Source organism: Mustela nivalis (genome assembly GCF_964662115.1).
Source record: "Mustela nivalis genome assembly, chromosome: 4".
Taxonomy (NCBI): Eukaryota; Metazoa; Chordata; class Mammalia; order Carnivora; family Mustelidae; genus Mustela; species Mustela nivalis.
Genome location: NC_139023.1, coordinates 32,331,393 through 32,355,283, shown reverse-complemented (window position 1 = coordinate 32,355,283; position 23,891 = coordinate 32,331,393). Strand labels below are relative to the sequence as shown.

General features: G+C 40.3%; 1 protein-coding gene across 5 annotated transcripts in view; it reads right to left on the bottom strand.

Annotated features, from left to right (window-relative positions):
* The window catches only part of ATP8A1 (ATPase phospholipid transporting 8A1), a 234,741-nt gene that overhangs the window by 104,645 nt on the left and 106,205 nt on the right, over positions 1-23,891 (bottom strand). For all 5 annotated transcript variants that reach the window (XM_082728770.1, XM_082728772.1, XM_082728768.1 and 2 more), the window contains 4 exons: positions 18,425-18,474; positions 14,021-14,090; positions 7,690-7,774; positions 4,702-4,841 (listed from right to left, as the gene is read on the bottom strand). In XM_082728770.1, coding sequence (XP_082584896.1) covers positions 4,702-4,841; positions 7,690-7,774; positions 14,021-14,090; positions 18,425-18,474 — 345 coding nt within the window. The remainder of the gene's footprint in view (positions 1-4,701; positions 4,842-7,689; positions 7,775-14,020; positions 14,091-18,424; positions 18,475-23,891) is intronic.

Here is a 23,891-nt window from a genome sequence, read left to right as displayed (position 1 = left end):
CTCTGAAAGACTGAGACAGCTAAGTTCTCTGAAGTGGTGTGGTAGCGAAGAGGTGCTACCTTCCATAAAACGCAAAGCGATACCACAGTCCCCCTTCGTAACCTGGGTCAAGACACTTCAAGTACCTGATAGGATTCTAATTAATCCCGTTCGCACCTGAACTAGGGAAACCTTCTTGTTCCTGTATGATTTTGTCTTCCAAGGAATAAATGCTGCCTCTTGGCCTACATGTAGTAACAGAAAAAAAGATGTTTCAGGAACATCTTGAAACAACTCATAGTATTAGAATTTTTTTTTAAGGTTTTTGAAAAGTTTACCATCTGAATGCAAGTGTTAGAGCTCAAATCATCCCACCTGATAGCAAAGATGATGCTGTGATTTTATTATTATTAAAGATTTTATTTACTTATTTGTCAGAGAGAGAGAGAGAGAGAGAGCACGAGCACAAGTAGGCAGAGTGTCAGGAAGAGGCAGAGAGAGGAGCAGGCTCCCCGCTGAGCAAGGAGCCCAATGTGGGTCTCGATCCTAGGACCCTGGGGTCATGACCTGAGCCGCAGGCAGCGGCATATCCGACTGAGCCACCCAGGTGCCCCAATGCTGTTATCTTATAGATGGATGGATGAAGTCCTAAATCTTCTCCTCTAACAATGACTGTCAATAGGGAAAACAGTATCCAGAGGACTTCTTCAGACCTCTCTCATTTCCTTCTTTCCTTTTAGTGCCCTGGAGGATGAAGGGAGTAGTTTCTAGTGCTCAGATTGCTGGGAAACAAAAGTGACAAAGCAGTGGGCCAAGGGGCCGATGTCATTATCTTCTTGGATGTTCTTGGTCTGTTTGGATAGTTCTGCAGCTTATGCTAGGAGTTTATAGCACCCAAAGGAATAAGGCTTTAACCAAATTTCCAAAACTGAATTACTTGTTTGAGCAAACACTGGAGAGATAAGATCGAGAGTAAGGTTAGAAAGTATAAACTTCATCATTTGTAATGTTTTCACTTATTTTATAACATATTAAAAATATTCTTTTCAGGAAAAGCTCTACAAATCTTTCAAGTTTTGAATGACTTTAACGTAACACTACCACTAACGTGCCGATGGCATTTTGCATCATTAATTCAAATACGTTCAGAAACATCTTGTATAGGGCCACAACGATGATCTGGTCTTTCACTGAAAAGTAAAAAGTATTGAAAATCGATAGTATTCTGAGGGGCGCATTTCCCCCAAATTTCACACACAGATAGAATATTATGTGGTTTTCAAACAGTGCTCAGTGGAACCCCAGAATCGTGAAAAAGCTCCTCACAGACCAAGATGAGGGCAAGGTGCTGAGGCTAAGGGAGAGCCAACGTGGGGCTCCTCCCTGCCCCTCCACTCTTTAAACAGGGCAGCTTTGCTTTTATCTATTATATTATACGATGGTTTGTTCTTAAAGAAAAAAAAAAAGATCTAAAAATGACTCTCAGGGTTTAAAATTCACTGTCTCCTATGGGAACGAAGTTCAATCTTACGGTCTGCATAAAAAACAGATTCCAATCACATGCAAAATGATTACATAATCAACACATCTCATTTAAAGTAGCCAAAGAAGAAGCCAAAATGGTTGACTCCTAATGCTAAGGCACTGAGTTTAAAACTGGGCAATGCACCAGCAGGATCTGGGCTCTGATGTGTTGAAACTTGCCTCAGTTGGGTAGTTTTAAAGGCAGTCACCCCCAATTCCTATGGAACACTACCACCCCATCCCCTTGATTTTCACAAAGGAAGCTCAGACCAGGGAAGGAGTGATTGCGCCCTGGCTCTCCACTAAAAACCCCAGAGACTTCCAGTGATAGGGGATGGGAAAAGCAGGTTTGTGGGAAAAACCACTCTCGGTGGTAGACTTGTCAGTATCATGTGCCTGTACTTTTCCCTAAAAAGACCTGTGATCTTTTGCATAGTAAAACAAAAACAACCCCCCCTCCCCCCCCAAAAACCCCTCCCTGATCTCCTTTAACTAGTAAACTAAACTTCTGGGTTTCATTATAAAAGTTACCACCTCTCTGAGGGCTTCCGCTGGACAAGTTTGTGGGTCAGCACTGTGGGTTCCTTTAGATTTCCTTACTTAAGGAATTTGTTCAGAACATGATGCTCAGGGTCTCAGCTGAGTGTTCCTTGTTTGCCTGTGTTTCCTCAATACCTAACATCTATTAGAAGTCTAATTAAGGTTAATGAAATTAGTACTTGAATGAAATTATGGTTTTGAAATTAAGGGATGGACACTGAAAACCAGTTCTTTGGAAGCTGGCTGAGCAAGGGAACCAGTCCTTTCACTTTCCAGCTTTCAGTAAAACTTAGAGACCGTGGATTATCAGAAAGTAAGACGGAAATAGGTATAAATTACTCTTTTCATTCATTTTAGGAAAGAGGCAGTCAGAGGGAGGCATCTGTATTTGTAAACTAAAAATATACATGCAATACCATGTCCCCAGGCAACTTAAATTTCCATGTGACTCACGATCGCCATCTGCTGGAGAGAGCCTGAACATCTATTTCATTTGAAAGATGGAAGTCCCAAGGTTTTAAGTATCAGATATTGTGTGCACACACATACACACATATACCCCAACAACAATAAAAACTGTTAAACCTATAAAATCTAATCTACAAACCTCAGGGCACTTAGAGTAAAAATGTTATTAGGCATATTAAATATTCAGCTCCAGAATTTGACAGTGTGCTTCTTATAGAAATGAAATTTAATGTTTAGAATCCAGTTTCAAGTATTTGATTGTAACTTACTGTATATTAATTTTACCATATTGCCATTGAAGGTAAAAGCTACATTACCTTCAGGCTGTGTACTTAAGGAGACAGGAGAAAAGTTATTTCCAAATGGTAGTTTTTTTGTTTTTAGTTCTCAAAAGAGTTAAGAAAAGTAAGATTAAAAATCAATATTGTTATTACTACATTACCTTCAGGCTGTGTACTTAAGGAGACAGGAGAAAAGTTATTTCCAAATGGTAGCTTTTTTGTTTTTAGTTCTCAAAAGAGTTAAGAAAAGTAACAGATTAAAAATCAATATTGTTATTACTGTAGGACACCATGTACCTCTGGTGGGAGAGCTTGGAAGAGACTATAGCCATGGCCTTATAAATCATAAAATATTTTCTTTTGCCACATAATGCCCCAAAGACATAGTCATGTATAAATATGTCAGGGAAAAAAGAGAGAGTGAGAGAGAGAGAGTGATTCAGCAAGTTAACTGAGAGCAAGCTGTGTGTGGAATTCTACAATTGAGGGATGAATATCAAGCTGGAGTTTCCATACATGCTATCACACGTCTTCTGAGAAATAAGCAGGATACAAAAATAAGTTCAAATATAACGAAGGTCTGAGAAACCAGCTTCTAAAGTGATCACGGTCTATTGAAGAGACAGGAGAAACGGTATCTAGAGTGACAGATGGCCACTGTACACAACAGAGAAAACCACCGGCAGCTGGGTGGAGCCTTCCCCAGTATCACACAGAGGGGAGGGCATGCAGGGAGCAGAGCAAGGAAGGGAGGCATTGGTGGTGCCAACCATCTTTCAAGAAAGGAAGCACCAGGGAGCATATTGTTTGAAAGAGAGGAAGGAGTAAAAAAAAATAAAGTTAGCTTTTACTTACCTGTAGGCAAGATCCAATCAGCTGAAACTAACAGACAAACCCGATTTGGGGCAGTACAAACATGAATATAGTTAAGGAATTCTGCAATTAGGAAGTTGTTTGATGGAAAGGGAAAGGTAAGAAGGAAGATAAGTGGCTAGGAGCATGAACTCTGGAGCCAGGAGGAGGATTCTGGCTCGCCCTCTTTGTACTGTGTCATCTCCACCAAATCACTTAACCTCTCTGTTTCCTTGACGTCTTCGTCTGTGAAACTGGAATGAACAGTACCGAGCTCAAAGCGACGCCATGAGGATCAAAGTAGTTAATAGATCCAAGGGCTCCGAACAGCACCTTGCCACAGTAAGTACAACTACTTATGCTATTTTTAATAAAGGAAACAAGATTTCTTGCTATTTCTTGCAATTTTTAATGAATGTTATTTTTAATTAAGGAAGCAAGATTTTTTGCTATTTATAAAGTATCGATCAGAGTGTATCCATCACTGTTTGGATGAATAGCCTGGTTTCCTTATCTGTAAAATGAGAGCATTTTCAGTTTGTGATGCAGATGAGGGAGGTGTGTATATGCACACAGACACACACACACACACACACACACACACACACACAATGACTAGCCAGGGATAAGCACCAGGTTGTTCACTTATTAGGGTCACACAAGCTAATTATATTATTTCCTGTTGCACATGACACACCTTGATCAACTCTATGCACACACACATGCGTATATAACTTGTGTGCACGAGTGAATGGGGGACGGCATGCTTATCTTTGGTGACACAGAAGCAACAGCATACACTGGCAAGAAGATAGTTAGCCTCGCCTAACTGACCCAAAGTTATGAAAAGTAGGAAGATCTATACAGCACAATGCCAGAGACTTTGCAGCAACAGCCTTAACCAGTATTAACATTTGTTAATGTTCGGACCAGAGGAGATTCAACAGTAAGTGGTCTGTCAAGATATTCTGATCTTTGTTTTTTATGGGCTCCTTGAAAAGCCTGAAGTTTTCTGGAAACCAGACTTTCTACATGAGCAAAATGGCCCCTCACGTACCTTTTCAATCAACTCATAACTCTCTTCGAGCTTCAGCAGCCGGTTCTGCACCGACGTGGACGCCCGCTGGTAGACCGTGCGCCACTCCTCGAAGTCGCTCTCCGAAATCTCAGCCACCGCGAAACATAAAGTTCTTAACCCTGATGAAAGGTAGCAGACATCCCCCCAACACCAAATTAGATTTCATTTCAGAAGCCCGCCCCTTCCCTTTCTAGATGACCAAGTCTTGTGTTGGAAAGACCGATTCAGTTCAAGCAGTATGGCCGACGTCTGGCTCAGTTAGGACACAACCTCAGCGTACAATGTGGATCAAGGCTCACCTTCAATACAGCCTTTGTGCTTTTTCCAGAGTGATTTTTTCCCAACATCCTGATCTTATCAGGTTATTCTTTTGCTAGAAATCTTTCAATAGTTCATCCTCAGGATGGAGTCCAGACCCCAAAGGCTGACTCGCTCCCCATGCCCCACGTGTCTTCAAGCTCCATCTCTGCCATTTACCTCCTATATACCTGGGTCTCTGCACATGCTGGTCACATTCTCTCCATTCTGCTCCCTCCAGCTCCCTCCACTGTCTGCCTGGCATCTACTTTTAGACTTGGTTCCTACCATCGTCTCTGAAGCATTCTCCTCTTGCTCAGACCCGAGGCAGAAATCCCCAAATGCTTGTATGGTATGAAGGACAAAGTTTAATACTGTTTTTCTTGTGGATCTCCTGTTATTAGTGCATAGCTCCTGGAGGGAAGGGGCCCTGAATTTTTCATATGTATAACTCTGGGACCGGGCACAGTGGCTGGTTCAGAGGTGCTTATGAAGGAGAGGGGCCACAGTGGAGTTTACTTGGAAAACCATCTGCCTCTTACAGGGATATATGGTTGTTTTATTACTGGTCTTTATCACTGCAAGTTTGTAGTATATTTAAGAAACAAAATAGAGGATCATAGGGGACGAGAGGAAAAAATAAAACAAGACAAAATCAGAGAGGGAGACAAATCACAAGGCACTCTTAATTCATAGGAAACAAACAGGGTTGCTGGAGGGGAGAGGAGTAAGGGATGGGGTAACTGTGGTGGACATTAAGGAGGGCACATGATGTGATAAGCACCGCGTATTGTGTAAGACCGATGAATCACTGAACTCTACCTCTGAACTAATAATACATTACACGTTAACTGAATTTAAATAAAAAACCTGAAATAATAATAAAAAAGTCTAAAAAAATCTGAGCTACAGTGACAAAACCAAGGAAGCCTCAGAAACACCCTGGGAAAACAATCAAATCTGATGTTTGAGGTGACCTACTCCTAGTGCTTGGTGCCTATCAATTTCATAATTCTCTTGGAAGCTACCCTCAGCCAGAAAAAAATGGTGGACTGGAACAAAGAAGAATCAAAAGCATTTAGCAGCCAGGACAAATGTAGTTCATTAGTTCCTGAGAAGACAACACCCTCACTCAAGGTCATTAACTCTCAGAATAACTAGCTAGTGATGTCAAAGCAAATAAAACATGGCCAGGGAACATGTCAGAAATAAGAAGCAAAGAACATAGGACATAAAGTGCCCAGAGGATTGTGTCTTCCAAGAAAGGAGTAGGGCTGTGCATTGCCAGCTCACTGAGAGTAGAACTTAAATCTTTGGGGCCACATCAGGACATGTTTTTCTCTTTTGGAAACTTGGCTGGAGACTTACTCTGGGGTAGTCATGGAGCAAAAGTGCTGTTCAGCCTAGGGCCAGAAAGAATAGGGTGGAGGTGAAGGCCAAGTCAGCCCAGCTCTTAGAGCTGGAATTTCTTCTTATCACAACTAGAGAAGAGAAAGATCCACCCCCCCCCCCCCACCCACAGCGGCCCCCTTCCTCAGTAAAGAACTGGAGTCTGAGGCCGGCTGGGCTGCACCTGCCAAGCCCCGCTGAGGATGAACACGGATGTCTCTGCTCTCTCGTTTTTGGAGAACTGAGGGGAGGTTCTCTAAGTCCTTGCTTTTCAAAGCCTTGTGCTTCTCCTATCTTTTCATAGCTGGGATGAAGAGGAAAAAGCACTTGATCAGAGGTCAGATGGGCTGCCACTGGCAACATTTCCAGCCCAGGCAGACAAGAGAGAAAATTTAGATGGGAGATTGACTGACAGATTTTTGTTTTTATTTTTTTTAAAGATTTTATTCATTTATTTGTCAGAGAAAGAGAGAGAGTATAAGCAGGGGGAGCAGCAGGCAGAGGGAGAGGGAAAAGCAGGCTTCCCACCGAGCAAGGAGCCTGATGTGGGGCTCATTTCTACAACCCTGACATCATGACCTGAGGCAAAGGAGTAGCCCTGGATGGGAGATTTAGATACAGTTTTGGCTATTTCTGTTAAGTTCAGAGATAAGACTCTACAAATGCTTGGAGTAAGTGACCCTACTGTTCAAGGACGCTCATGTCCTCCCTTCTAATCTACATCATCCCCCTAGACTGCTGAGTTGCACAGATCATATATTTCTGTAGGACAGAGAGACAGGACTCAGCCCGTCTACCATGATTCCCCGGCATGAGCCTGTCATTCAGTAAGGGCTTAAGAAGTCTTTTAGAAGATTTTAGAAGTCTTTAAGAAGTCTTGAGATGAAACTGCACTAAATAACTATTTTAATAGTTACATAGGCTTATTTACTTTTTATTCTCTTTCTTACTCAAATTAGAATATCCAGTTTTTTGGTTACTTTTCCTCCTTTACTGCTAGAGAGACAGCGTATTTAAAGTGTGAGAGGTACCCATTCTAAAAACGGAAGAGTCTTATAGACCCTACACCTCCAAAACATGGGGACCAAGTCTCTCAAAATTTTAACATAGGAAAGCAAAACAAAAATAATGGGAACAGCATGTAGGATAACTGGAATTATTGGCATCAATTGCTATCTTGCTCTAGGACTTTCTAAGTAAAATAACAACAATCTTTGAAGACATCAGTAGTAGATGATTTCATTTTATTGTAATCATGCTTTATTGCTACATTACACTCACCTTCTGTAGCAAACTGCTCCAAATGTTTCAGGGTAATTTCTTTGTATTTTGAAGTCTCCGCCAATCTATCATATATTACAGTGTCCTGGAAAACAAACAGAAGGTATCATATACTTAGGAGAAGCATTTTGAGTTTAATAATGGTGTTGGCAACATTATGAGCAGCAAATCAGTATAAAAACAACTGATCACTTTGAACATTAGCTTTAAAGCAAACAATATTTTTTCCCTAATAACACTCTTTCCTTACGGATGCTAGGAAACAAGGTTCGAGTCCTCTATGTTCGTCTTTCTCCTTTGTGAATCAACCCAGAGTTACTCCAGCATTCCACATCTCAGAGTCCACCGGACTTCCCTTACCTTGCAAGATCTCCCCACCCCTGAAGGTTTTGCAGGACACTGCAGGGTATATGCCCCTTATGAATACACAGGTGCCACAGGTCCCACACTCATAAAGTTTGAGAAACTCTGGCTGAACAAAGCCTACCCTGTGATAATTACATCTTGGAGCCTTTACAATGCTAGTGTGCACAGCAGATCACTAAGAGGCTATATGGTATGAACCCCAAGCTCATTCCCTATGGAACCCGAGCTAGAGATTAGGGCATCTGTACGGGACCGGTGCTCCCACAGTGCAAACTCTGAGAAACATAGGTCCAAATGGTGCAGAGAGGGCTGGTGGGTGTTATAGGGAAAACTTTGAACAGACCTTGAGTCCTGCCCGATAGCTGAATATCTCTGATTGTGTCACTTTAGCCTCTAAAAGCTCAATTCACTTAGTTTGTGAAATCCAGTTACCAGATTATCTTTAAAGTCCCTTTCAGCTTGAACGTTATGCACCACTTAACGTTTCTCTGATTTTTGCCCCTTTATAAACTGCTTATTGTTCCTTTAGTTATTCCTCGGCTTGGGTTTAATGTTTTAAGAATTTTAGCATTTGGCCTCCATGGTTTTATTAGACTAGGAAAAAATAAATCATTTACCTGCAATTACTTTCTCAGTGGTATTACCCATTTTGGGGTCTCTAGTCTCAAGGCTGAGATTTGGAAGCCGACTAATGGAGTATGATTTAGAACCCTTGAGAGAAACAAGAACTTAGTGACCTCAGAACAGATGGAATATTGCAGGCCCCAATTATGAATTTCTTTTCATTTTTCAGGGGTGGAATGGAAGTGGGGGGCAAAGCAAAAGGAAATGATGATTTCCCCTCATGGCTCCTTTCTAGGAATGAAAGGTGTAACTTATGAACTCTTATATTTTTTTTTCCAGAGGCTGATGACATTTTCAATGAAATTAAAATAGGACATTTTAAAACTAAGGAAATCTCAAAAAAAAAAATTGAAGTCATGAAAATGAAAGTGATAGGGGGATTAAATTCTGCCATGTAGCCAAATTTTCTAGTGGAAGACACTGATGCTCAAAATAGAATTTTTCATTCTTTATAGTATCAAGGAAAGGAGGAGACAGAAAGTGGCCTTCTACATGAATTAGATGGTATGTTTTTATTTTTTATTTTTTAATTAAAAAAATTTTTAGAGAAGATGGTATTTTTTTTTATTATTATTTTTAAAGATTTTATTTATTTATTTGACAGACAGAGATCACAAGCAGGCAGAGAGAGAGGGAGAAGCAGGCTCCCTGCTGAGCAGAGAGCCTGATGCAGGGCTCGATCCCAGGACCCTGGGATCATGACCTAAGCTGAAGGCAGAGGCTTTAACCCACTGAGCCACCCAGGCACCCCAAGATGGTATGTTTTTAAAGAACAAGTCACAACTGGCCATGCTTACATGTGAGAAATAAATACATACAAATAACCTCTCACCCAAAGTAACACTGATTTATTCAGAGAGCTACATCAAGTAGTTGGTTAGACCTCGGTTAGGACTTGGTTCAGACCAAAAAAGGTTTCTTCAAAGGAACTAAAGCATGTGTATCCCCTAAGATCAGACTCAGAACCTCAAAGAGTCTACACTTGCAGGAAATCCTAACTGATTTTACTTATGGGGCATCCCGCCCCCCTCAGCAAGGTAAGAGCGGAAAATCGGGCATGAGGAGACGTTCCCGGGATGGCTTGGCTCAGCTAGTAAAAAGCCTAGGGCTTCACCAGGGATAATTCATCTTAGGTCAATTTTTACTTGAAAAGTTGTTTTTCTATTCATATTTTAGACTTGTTCTAGTGCTGCTCTGTCCTCACCTCCAGTGTCTTGCACGTGGCAGCTGATCAAAAGACATGTGTCACGTGAGTAAAATACCAGACATAGTCCTCAGTCATCCTAAAGCATATCCTATGTTGCCAAATAAAGGACTATACGATGAAATTCAAGCACCAATAGTAAGAAGGTAGCGAACAGAAAAGAGGTCCGACATCATTATTTAAGCACTGCCGTCTACACTGAATTTTTCTAGGTGATCTTGCTACCAAATAGGCAGCTGCTGGCAAGGACTCTGATCCTGCTGTCAGTTTACCCAACAAGGTGAAACTGACTGCCACATGGAAGGTCCTTTGGCCCCTGTGATCTGGGACATTTGCTAAAATCATCAGACAGCTGTACATGTAAATGCAGACGGACATTTTCTGCGTTTGTGTGCCATTCAGATTTATCCGTACTCTGCCTATGATGCGGTGGGGGAACTGCTGCACATAACTGATTTCGGATGTGGTCTTCCTGATGTGTAGCACAGAATGTTATTCGGGGGGCGCTGACTTAGAAACTGTCAGTCCCTTTAAGGTCCCTAAAGCACTAAGTGTGATAGTCAAGTTTCTAGTTTTTCCTCTGGTCTATAAGAATTGGAGGAGGTTTTTTATTTTCTTGAATAAATTCAGATTTTATTTGTGAATGTAACTTTTCTTAAATTGGCTACTATTGAAGACATGAACTATGTATTGTACACTTTTCCTTTTTTTCATGTGAAAATTAATAAAGCAAGGCAACCTCATTGCAGTAAACCTGGAAAATAAGGAAAAACAAATCATCCATATACATGTACACGACCCAGCCATCACCTGTCTGTGTTATGTTCTAGATGAACTCTTCTGTGCTATCTTCCAATTCACTAACTGAACCCCTGCTCCTTCCACTGTTTAGAGTTTGTTCCAACTTCTGATGTTTTCTTTTAAATGTAGGATTTCTAATTTAGCTTACACATATCCCCATCCCCTTTTATTTTTGATTCAAAATAGTTAAAAAAAAATTTTTTTTTTAATCATGTTGCACTGGGGTGCCTGGGTGGCTCAGTGGGTTAAAGCCTCTGCCTTCGGCTAGATCATGATCTCAGGGTTCTGGGATGGAGTCCCGCATCGGACTCTCTCCCCGCACTGGGGGGAAGCAGGGAGCCTGCTTCTCCCCCACCCCACTCTGCCTGCCTCTCTGCCTACCTGTCATCTCTGTCAAATAAATAAATAAATAATAAAAAAAATCTTAAAAAAAAAATAAACCATGTTGCACTAAGGCATCCTTGGTCAGACTTGTCTACACAACTGATTTCACCCAAAATGAATTCATGAATTCATGTCTGGTGGTTTACGTGCTTGTTCTCTTGGGCATGAAATTTCCTCTTGTGTCTCTTAACTTTGCCCAATCTAGTGGTTTTATGTACTCCCCCAGCAGAGCTGGCATGAGCTTTTCTGAGTCCCTTCTCAGGATTAGGAAGCTCAGCACCGTCTCAGGCATCAGAGAGGGGAGGCTGGCTTCCATCCACGCTTACAGAAAGCACTCTTTGCCCCCACTGGCTTACAGAAACCAAACTGTAACCACCGCTCCCAGATCCTGACCCTGGGACTCCCACGCCACTCAACGCAAGACCGAGGTTCAGTGTCCCACGCTGATTTTCTATTCCTACTTGGGGCCTCAAAGATGTTTATCTTGTTTTAAAGCCTGGCTCTGTATTTCTGCTCTCTTGTTATACTGTATCCATCACAGTCATGAATTTGGAATAGAGGAGATACATTAAATTTTGAGCGGACTGTGTCAACGTGAATGGAAAGTATTAGCGTTGAGGCCTTACCTGACTCTCACTACTAAAGTCTTCTGTTACGCACGTCCCTGCTGATTCACTCCACCAGGGAATCAACACTCCTCAGACTCTCCCAATTCCAGTCTCTCTTTTTAGATCCTCTAACCACACCTTTAGCCCTCTTCTTTTTCCATACAATATTTCCTCCTTACATATCCTCATCAGTCCCCTGCTTTTACCTTCCAGCTACACTTGTTAATTCCTAAATTTCTACCAGCACCCCAGATTCCTTCCCCTGTGAAATCCAAGCATCTCTGCCTCATGGCCCCGATGTAGCTCCTAACCCTCTATCATGGGAGGTGGTACCCCTTCATCTGCTCAGCAAAGTCCAAATTGGATAATAATCCTCGATCATGGTTTCCCTTGTCACCCAAATGTAATCAATTATTAAGTCCTAAATCTCTGTTTTCTTAATCCTCTCTGCAGTTGTCTTGGTTCAGATCCTTATCAACTCTAAGACTCTACTCAAGAGCATCAATGGGGAAGTCCGGATGCATCACCATTCTGCCTTGAGTCATCTTCCTAAATGGCATCAGAACAGTTCAGAAAAAAAAAAAAAAAACACACACACACACACACACACACACACACAAAGCAGTTCATTAAAAAGTATAAGCTCTTGCGTATGAAAAAAAAAAAAAAACAAAAAAAAAAACGCATGACCTAACATGTGACCACCTTTCCAGCCTCGTGTGTACTCTTCTTGGCCAAAGAATGTGCAGTTCTCAAATGTACCTTGTTTTACATGTCTCTGCCTTCTTAGTGTTCAACCATGTTTCACAGCCAACTTGTAGTGAGGGGAAACAATGCAATAAGCAAGTTAATGTATGCAAACTATCTCCATGATTATTCACAAAGAAAGTCCAATGTTTTTATTTTTTATTCAGTGTTTTAACTGCCCAAACAAAGGTTCTAGATGGAAGATTACTCAAAACTAAGGAAGGAAGGATGTGACTTGGATGCAAAGCGGACACATAAGTATTTAAAGTGGAAGGCTCTCTTTAGTCCTGTATCACTAAATGCTACCACTGGAATGTGGAAGAGTTTTACAATATACCTCAATATTGTAACCTAAACATCTCTTTATATATAGGTCCCTGACTAGGCTTAGTGCCTGACAAGTGTTGGGTCTTAACTTCCTTTCTCCAAAATCCAGTTGAAAGTCTTGTAGGTAAAGTGCGCGCAGTGAATAAACACTAGTTGTTTCAATCAACGACAAGAGGAATTCTAAAACTAAACTTACAAGACATCATGAAAAAATTCTACCAAAATTCTTTAAAAGCAAGGCATTCAAAAACTGCATTTAAAACCATGGCACTGAAAAACATTTTCAACAAAAATTTCAGTAATAAGCTTTGGTTTCCTAATAAGTACGGTTTCCAAGTTTCATTTAATAAATCAAGGTTGTTGGGGTGCCTGGGTGGCTCAGTGGGTTAAGTCCTCTGTTTTTGGCTCGGGTCGTGATCTCAGGGTCCTGGGATCGAGGCCTGCATCGGGCTCCCTGCTTGGCAGGGAGCCTGCTTCCCCCCCTCTCTCTGTCTGCCTCTCTGCCTTCTTGTGATCTCTGTCAAATAAATAAATAAAATCTTTAAAAAAAAAAATCAAGGTTGTTGACTATATTTAAAATTGGAAAGTTCCAGGTTGGTAAGTTACCTGACTCGCCCAAGCAGACTAGGTACCCGGAAAAGATAATTCAGAAGGAAAATAGTAATCATAGGAACAAAAGGAGGCCCTGGTCTGCTGACTCCTTATTTTTCCATGAGTATAAACATATTTTATCTAGGAAAAATCACTATGAATGACATAGTACTGTTTCTGTCAATATAGCCTGCCAATCAATATACCAAAGCCAAGCAATAGTTAGAAATCATTTTATAATGAAAACAATGCAAGACAAATAGTAATGGCCATTACAGCAATAAACTGGGATGCATTCCCCCCACTGCCGCTTCTATGGACTTGAAAAAATTACATTCAGACTGGTGTGGATCCCTACATTTCTAATGCAATTTCAAAGCATTTTCTGATTTAATTGTCTTCTAATGTATTTTATAATATAAACCTCAAATACTATGTATCAAAATTGAATTATATAAAGAAGCGAGGCCAAATTTTTTTCAAAGCACCAAATTTACCCAGAAGGAATTCCGCATTTCACCAGAAGAGGCTGAACACGATTACTATAAAATACCAAGGAAAGTGGATGTCAGCAACTTTATGCTAAACATCTGTGTTACATTTCCATAGCAGAATGCTGAACATATACATTATAAACCACCATAAATCAAAACTGAAAAAGACAAAAATAAAAACTTACAGCTCCTTTGCAGTACAGTCGTAACTTCCCGGACGGAGTGCGAACAATCACAGACATTCTTTTTCTCGCGCTGAAAGAGGTTTTCCATCATGTGTCATCATAGGGAGAATATGCATATATGTGTTTCTCATGCCTCACATATTTTAAAACTCACAGTGAAAAATAAACTTTACCGAATTATGAGCCCTCTCCTTCCACATCTACAAACCATCCCCTGGGTATGTGGTTTGGGTACCTTTACAGGTTACATTCTGTATTGTAAGGCACTAGGGTACCATCTGCTTCCCTAAAGGGATAATTTACAAAAAAGACCCTGGGAAACGTGCAAGAGTTAGGACCCACCAGGGTAGGAGACAGTTCTGGTTCAATATTTTCAGGTTTAAAAAAATCTTCAAGTCAGTATCTCAGAGGAAGTGTATGTTATAGCTTTGAATGCAAACAGAAATAGTCATGCATTTTAAGTATATACCCCAACGCACAGAGAAAGGCAAACACGGGCGCTTTAAAACTGACGTCAGCATTCACGGCGGTTATTTTTCAATGATTTCTAGCAAACCCCTGGCAGCATGTAAAAAATCTATTCGTATTACCAAGCTAAGCTGATGAGCACAAGCGTTTGAACACTGTGTTGGCGATATGAAAATGTTAGTCAAACACACAGCATCTGCCAGCGCATTGATAGAGATGGCAAGGAACAGGGAGTAGGACAAACTGGCAGAGCCCTGCCTAGGATATGCCTCATTTGGAACCAAGTGTGCATAGGCATTCTCTCCAGAAATGAGGAAGGACGCGGAAGGGACTTCTCAAGTGTCTGTATCTATTTGTTTTACCTTGCAACATTTGCTAAAAACGAGATGAGTCCAATACAAAGTAGCCAAGATACAGCTCCTTGTATACAGCCAGGACCCTCTTTCTGAGGCATCTAGAAATATTCAGTCCTCTGTGTTTCCAACTCTAAACCCCACTGCATTGGTTCCTCTGACTGCATCCCTGCACTTTGGGAATGCATTTCATTGGCCCTCTTTGCAACAACGTTGTACAGTTTATATTCTGTCTCAGCCCTTCTTGGTGTCTTTCTTAATCCAACTTTAATGAGATGGTCTCAAGCTCTTCAACTTTCCTGCTCTTCCCTTCTCTTGGCAAAACTCCCAAGTCCTGGATAAATGGGAACCCTTTCTGTAGCATCAGAGTGGAGAAAAGTCTCCCTGCCACAGAGCTTAGGAAATTCATGATCCACAGTCACTTGTGTGCTGTCTAGCGACACACCACCTCTAATAAGCTCTCTCTCTCACCATCTGCAGGACTTGGAACACCTTCTCCATTCTCCAAGTCTTTAATGCATCCTCATCCTCCAGACCCTTGGAATGTTTGCACTTCACCTTGATGGAAGCCTCAGACAAGAAATTCTCGTCCTTTCTGCCATTAACACCTACACATTCATGCATTGCCCGGCTGGGCATCATCCCCTCTGCTTCTTCTCCTGATGATGGAGGAAGTGTTTCCTTTCCTCCCAGAGACCTTCCTCTCCCACGTGTTGTGAACCCCCGCTCTTCCTCAGTAACCTCACTCCTAAAGTTATGCTGCTCTCCACTGAGAGTACATCGTCCCCTTCTAGACGGCGTCTCTCTCATCAGTATTTAAACATATTGGAGTCTCTTGCCTATGAAACTCAGCCCAAACAACCCACCCTCCCGGAGCCACATCCCTTTCACAACTCAACCCCAAGCAACTGCTGTATGCGCGGTCTCTGCTTACATCCCCTGTGCGCCCCCTCTGTGTGACACCCCCACAGGCCCCCGTCATTCCCACCTGGCTTCTCTCCTGACCCTCCCAATGAAGGGTTCAACCCATCATACACTTCCCCTCTTCAGCTCACCTAACTTTGCTGTGTTCTCTGACACAGACAACCTCTGTCACCTCGGGGGGAAAAAAAGCATCTTCTCCGGGCTCTGCGTAGCTTCCCTCTCTTTACCCTCCACCGCTCTAACCACAAAACAATCTCCTTTCCTGATTCCCCCCCTTCTATAACTAGAGTTAGTCATAGCAAATCCTCAGTCTTTCTTGTTTCCCTCACTCTACTCTATATTTTATATTCAGGAGATCCAACTCATTTTTGTGGCTTTGATTACTGTGGACAGGCCAACAACAACCACACTGAAATCTCAGCCACAGGCTTCTCCCTGTGGTCCGGGTCCTTGCAACCACTGCCTACCTGTGACACCTCTATGTGTGTATCTCACGGGCACTTCAAACAGGACGATTCAATCATCTCATCCTGCACATCTATTCCTCTCCCTGTATGTGCCATCTGTGGAAACTGTCCCTCTACCCACCCAGCTGTTCACATCAGAGACACCAACCCCCCCTTTTCTTCTTTGACCCCCAGTCCATCCCAAAGGCTCCCTGACGTTCTTCCAAGAGGTATCTGGATTCTATCAACTTCGCTTTCTTTGTGCTACCATCATCCTCGTCCAAACCACTAATGTTTTTTCCAGACTCTCTTTGAAGACCTCTGTAGTCACTTTTCTCACTTTCGTCCTCAAGCTCACCCCCATTACTGCATCCTGAAAGACCCTAAACCCTTAACCTTGCTTTATTTTTCTTTGTGGTTCTTCAAGGTATGTGTTAATAAACAAACATACCCAATGATAATTGATATACTACTTAAAATAATTTGAAGGTATAATGCAAGTAGACTTAGGAAAAAGAGCCACTTTGACATGAAAAAAAAGGTGGGGGACACATTTTGAAAATACCTATTACAGTTACTCATCAACCTCTCATGCATTTTCCCTTACGCCTTCCAGAGCACACAAGTAAGGAAAACAGTGTTTAAATAATACATTAGAAAGACTCTGTTATTTTTTATATTAACCATGGCATGTGGCCACCCCCAACAAGTCAACAACCAAAGTTGGCATTGAAAAGGAAATGCCTTTTAATTTTTTTTTTCCAGTAAGCTATGTTTTTTTTTTTTTTTTAAATGTTGTGTTTATGTAAATTCCAGTTGGTTAACATACAGTGTAATATCAGTTTTAGGTGTACAATTTAGTGATTCAATACTCCCATACATCGCCCAACGCTCATCACAAGTGCCTTCCTTCATCCCCATCACCTACGTAACCCATGCTCCCACCCGCCTCCCCCTGGTAATCATCAGTTTATTCTCTATACTTAAATCTGTTTCTTCGTTTCCCTCTCTCTTTTTGTCCCCCATGATTGTTTGCTTCGTTTCTTAAATTCCACATAGGAGTGAAATTATATGATATCTGTCTTTCTTTGACTGACTAATTTTGCTTGGGATAATGCTCTTTAGCTACACCCATGTCATTGCAAATGGAGAGAATGCATTTCTTTTTATGGCTGAGTAATATTCCATTTTGTATATCTACCACATTTTCATCCAGTCATCAGCTGAGGGACACTTAGGCCCTTCCCATAATTTGTCTATTGTTGTTAGTGCTGCTATAAACATTGGGATGCATGTGTCCCTTTGAATTAGTATTTTTTGTATCCCTTGGATAAATATTTAGTAGTACAATTGCTAGATCACAGAGTAGTTCTATTTTTAACTTTTTGAGGAACTTTCATACTGTAGGAAATGCCTTTTCTAGTATATAATCTTGCCATATGGAGGAGAAAGTTCAAGAAGGTAAGTGAACGCTTATTTCCTTAAACAGTGAAGTGTTACTTCCTGCCTGTGGCCTGACCTTAAGTGTCCTATTGTTAATGGTGATGCAGTCTTTAAAGACCATCCTGTCTCATCCTGTCTGTTAACGGAGGCCTATTTGCCTCAGGAGTGTATTAGTTTGGAAATGATGTAGTCATGCAAAAATAAAAAGCCAAACTCCTAGACTAGTGCTAATTGTTATCAGAAGGTCTATATTATTTGGTGTTAAAAAATAAAGTTAAGTAGGATAAGCTCCTTGATTTCTGCTTTTTCCTACTAAATGGTAACTGGTTTTATACCTGACAGAGAGACAGGTATGGTTTCTGAAATCCCAAAGATAGATAGATAGATAGACTGCTGGGTTCCTAACTCTTGATAGGGATTTGGTACACATAAATCCTGCTGTCTCTAAGTATAACGATGTTTCCAGATCACCAGCCATGAGAATCCTGGTCCTATAACCCACAGTTGTGATGCAGACCTGCTTTGTTCAAAAATATTTTTATGGTGCCTCCAGGAGTCATTTCTGGCAATACTCTGAAGATAGGTGTTTATGATTTCTTAGCTGTTATGAACAATTATAAGCTATAATGTAGATTTAAATTAATATTTATTCTAAAAAAGTTAAGTTAAAAAAATAAAGCATAACTTTCTAGTTACTTAAAAGGGAAAGAACAAAAATATATAGGAATTTATCTTACGGATAGATACAAATCACAGAGCAGATGTCTTACCTGGTGAATTCCAGAACATTGAGTAATTCGTATCTTTCTTCTTGTCCCAACTATGAAGGAAAGGAATATATGATTACATCATGTTTTAAGTATTGTGGGTTTCTTGGAAATAAACCCTATGCATGAAGTTTTAATATAAAAAAAAAACACTCATAAAGCATCCCTTCTGAATACATTCTCTTTAAGCGAATTTATTAACTTTCAGGTTAAGAGGGAAGGCTGAACATACACATTTAATTTCTGTCTTTCCCAAAGCTTCACTAAAACGACAGTAAACACTTTAAAAAGAAAGCAGCTTACAATGGCGGGAAAATAAGAAAAGAGACAATAGCACCAGAAATGTGGAAGCTGGAGCACAGATCAGTAGGTAGTAGCTTAGCAGATCCAAGAAGGCTGAATGCCATAGCGGTCATGGGAAAATCTAAGAACCCACCTGATTTGTACCATATGATCCTTAAGTGGTTTAATGATATGAAAAAGTAGATAGCTCCAGAATTGTGAGGTAAGAGAGGGGCCTAAAATGTGGAGAACTGGGTAAGATCCATTTGAAAAGAGCTCTCAGCCCTGGCCCTTCCTTTGGTCTAGAAGAATCTTTTGTCTAGAGTAGACCAGCACAGTTGAAGACATGGCATTGATATATTCATATTAAATGCTGGGCCCCAATGTCTTAACCTACTCAGCCAGACCTTTCCAGGCAAAAATCTGGAGATTACTCTCTGGGGAATTCAACAAGCTCAAGAGAAGTCTTAAGGGTACAGACACCATGACTTCCCAAATGAATCTCCCAGACCACCCTACAGTAGAGCTCACTGTAGACAAAAATCCCCCTCAGGCTCTTAACTATCACATCTGCTTTCAAGTTCCTTCTTCTTAACCATGAGAGTACCAAAGATTAACAGACATCTAATGACCCTAACATTGAACAGAGATATCCAAAACCAACAGACAAAAGCAATTTGTAGGAAAAAGAATTCAAAACAAAATTTCCTGTGGACCAAAGACGTTTCAGGTTTGGGTTTCCTGATGGGCCCAAGGGTCTGTTGGGTGGGTCCAGGATGTCTCTGCATATAGTATCAACCCCAGACTGAAGTGGTTTGTCACATGTGTCATTTCCTGCTCTACATTGGAACCAATTACTGTGGCTTCCTGGTAGCATAAAACTTTTTTGCAGGGTTTTACACCCTTGGAAATACTGTTGCATAGGCCAGCATATGCTTCTTAAGAGGACCCATGCAAAAAATGTGTGAAAGAATAAGACTGTTTATAATAATTCTTGTGCTTTTATGAGAAATACTTATACCCTGGTTGGTTCTCTTTGGTGGTATGGGAGGAGACTGGCCTTATTATTCTGCATATTGCAATTTGTGTCAAAAACCCAGTAGAGTCTATCAGACATTCCCATATGCAAGAGCTACAGTGATGTAAATGCTGCTCTTTTCCCCTAAGTAGAAAATGAGAAATTCTGGAGAAGAACATTTGAAAGTTGATATTTTACTTTTGATGAAGTATGCTTTCTTCCAAAACTATATTCACTGCAGATGACTGTTTCAGACCATTTTATATTCTGGTAAAAACTACAGTTTAACTAAAGGCTTATAAATGCTTTGTAATTAAGCACTTTGTTAAATGCTTGTAAAAATTTTTAAATGAAGATTTCAAAAAAGCTATCATTATTTCTCTCAGGGAAGTAATATGACATTAATGAAACAAGAACAGGATACTATTAAAAAGAAATACTGAAAGAAGAAAACAAGCTTCTTGAAACCAAAAACATGGGAGCAGAAATTCAACAAAACAAAACACGAAGTTAAGAAAATAAACCTAAAGAAAACTTCCAAAAAGCAGAGCAAAAAGTCTAAAGCATGAAAAGCAGGAGTATAAAAGCTAAAGATTAGTTCAAGAATTCTAAAGAGGGCAAAAAGAGGGAAGGAAAATTGAATCATTCAAGAAAAATTTTCCAGAACTGATTTTTCCAAATGGAAAAAGGCCCACCAGTGCTTAGCACAGTGGGTTAGAAATATTCCCACTAAGGTATACAGTCACAAAATGTCCAAACTCTTGGGAGAAAGGTCCTACAATCTTCCAGAGTGTGGGGGAGTGAGTAGGGGTTAAGTCGCAAAAGATGTGGAATCACAGTAGCTTCTGATTTCTCAATGAGGTGTACTGGAAACCAGAAAATAGTGGAAAAATCAATATTTCTAAGGAAAATAATTTCTATCCTGTAATTCTATATTCATCTGGACTATCAATTAAGTATAATGGTAGGATGGAAAATGTTTAGACTTGAAAGGACTACAAAAGAAATAAGCGAGTTACTCCCCATGTATCTTTCCCAAAACGCCACTAGAAAATGTATTCCACAGAAGTAAAAGAGTAAACCAAGAACAAGAAAGACATGGGATTTAGAAACAAAAGATCTAACACAGGACAGAAGTAAAGAAAGTTTTCAGGAAGATGAGAAAGCAATTCCAGGATGACCACCATGAATGGATGGGGACACATCAACCAGTATGTCTCAGAGTCTTAGAGTCAAGAGCTGGACTCACTGAGGGCTATCACTAGTGTGCCCTCTGTTCCCAGAATAACTTTTTAATCTGAAGAAACAAACATGAAATGTCTTCCATCAAAACAGGGAATTTACCAAGAAAGAAGATTTGAGACACAGGAAATAGTCCCATACAGAGGAATATCAAAAGGGATTCCATGTTCTGTAGAAACAGGCCTTAGAACAAAGTTGGCACAGACCGAAAAGAATGGTGAACTTGTAGAGCCGTGATTGGGCGTGTCTCAAGGTAAGAACTGCCAACTGACAGATCACCTGGTGTGACTTAGTACACTTGGAGTACGTGTACTAAGAATACATGGGAACAATCACTAATAGGTAGAGAGAACATTAAGCAATTGAAAAAAAAAGATAAGGGACTTATCTTTAGGAAATGAAGGAAAAATTATTTTCAGGAAATAATTTCTATCAGGAAACACAAAATTAAAGAAGAGAAAAAAAATCTTGAGTACAACAATGTTCAACTGTGAATACTGGTACAGGCATAGTAACAAATACTAAGTCACGAGTTTTTTTAGTGAAAGGCAACTTATATACAATAAGGTACACAGACGTTAAACACACAGTTTGGCAAAAACTATGTCTTTTCCAATGGTATGATGGTGTAACCACCACCGCCATCGAGATGTAGAACATTCCCGTCACCCCATAAATTCCCTGTGCTCTCCTCTGATCCATGTCCTCCCTGACCCTAAGACAACCACTGTTCTGAATTCTACTGCCATGATTGCTTTTGTCTCATCTCGAGAGCATGCACTCCTTTGGGTCTATCTTTGTTGGCTCAACATGATGTTTTTGAGACTTATCCATGTTCTTGATGAATCCACAATTCCTCCCTTTTTATTGTTTGGATAGTCCACTGGAAGTGTATATCACAATTTGTTTACCCCTTCTCTTGCGGTTGGATGTTTGGTTTGATGCCAGTGTTTGACTACTTTGAATAAAGCTGCTGTGAACATTCCATTAGGTATCTGTTTGTGGACAAAAGCTTTAATTTCTCCAGGGTAACAATTGCTGGGTCAGGTGCCTGTTTATCTGCGTTAGAAAACTCTGAGGCTTTCCAAAGGGCTCGTGCCATTTCACACTTCAACTGACAACACATGGGTGCTTCACGAGCTCTCTATTCTCATTAACATTTGGTATGGACCGTGTTTTTAATTTTATGGTGGGTATGTATATAGCACCTCATTGTGATTTCAATTTGCATTTCACTGATGGCTAATGATTTCTTATTTTCACATGCTCAGTGGCTATTCGTATATCTTCTTTTGTGAAATGTTTGCTCAAGTCTTTTGTGTATTTTAAAAATTAGGTCTGAATACTTGTTTCACTAAAAGCTGTAATGTAATTATAGTAATATATAGTCATATAGTTAATATATATTCCGGGAAGGGATACTGAATCAAGAGAGATAAATCCTCACTTAACATAACAGAAGACAAAGTCACTAGATGTGTTCAAATGGAGGAATGAAAACAGCTATCATTCATCACATATGTTTTTGAAAATAGATTTATAAGTGTCTGAAGAAAGAGATAAAGCGGCTGCTTCTGGGGCAGGGAACTTCTATTTTATTATGATCCTTTGATATTATTTTATCTTTGAAGTTATGCACACATCACTGCTTTGATGAAAAAGACACTTAAAAAGAAATAACTTGGGTCAACCGGGAAATTAAAGAAGAATTGAAAAAAATCATGGAAACAAATGACAATGAAAATACAACGGTTCAAAATCTGTGGGACACAACAAAGGCAGTCCTGAGAGGAAAATATATAGTGGTACGAGCCTTTCTCAAGAAACAAGAAAGGTCTCAGGTACACAACCTAACCCTACACCTAAAGGAGCTGGAGAAAGAACAAGAAAGAAACCCTAAGCCCAGCAGGAAAAGAGAAATCATAAAGATCAGAGCAGAAATCAATGAAATAGAAAACCAAAAGACAATAGAGCAAATCAATGAAACTAGGAGCTGGTTCTTTGAAAGAATTAATAAAATTGATAAACCCCTGGCCAGATTTATCAAAAAGAAAAGAGAAAGGACCCAAATAAATAAAATCATGAATGAAAGAGGAGAGATCACAACTAACACCAAAGAAATACAAACTATTATAAGAACACACTATGAGCAACTCTACGCCAACAAATTTGACAATCTGGAAGAAATGGATGCATTCCTAGAAACATACAAACTACCACAACTGAACCAGGAAGAAGTAGAAAGCCTGAACAGACCCATAACTAGTAAGGAGATTGAAACAGTCATTAAAAATCTCCAAACAAACAAAAGCCCAGGACCAGACGGCTTCCTGGGGGAATTATACCAAACATTTAAAGAAGAACTAATTCCTATTCTCCTGAAACTATTCCAAAAAATAGAAATGGAAGGAAAACTTCCAAACTCATTTTATGAGGCCAGCATCACCTTGATCCCAAAACCAGACAAGGATCCCATCAAAAAAGAGAGCTATAGACCAATATCCTTGATGAACACAGATGCGAAAATACTCAACAAAATACTAGCCAATAGGATTCAACAGTACATTAAAAGGATTATTCACCACGACCAAGTGGGATTTATTCCAGGGCTGCAAGGTTGGTTCAACATCCGCAAATCAGTCAATGTGATACAACACATCAATAAAAGAAAGAACAAGAACCATATGATACTCTCAATAGATGCTGAAAAAGCATTTGACAAAGTACAGCATCCCTTCCTGATCAAAACTCTTCAAAGTGTAGGGATAGAGGGCACATACCTCAATATCATCAAAGCCATCTATGAGAATCCCACGGCAAATATCATTCTCAATGGAGAAAAACTGAAAGCTTTTCTGCTAAGGTCAGGAACACGGCAGGGATGTCCATTATCACCACTGCTATTCAACATAGTACTAGAGGTCCTAG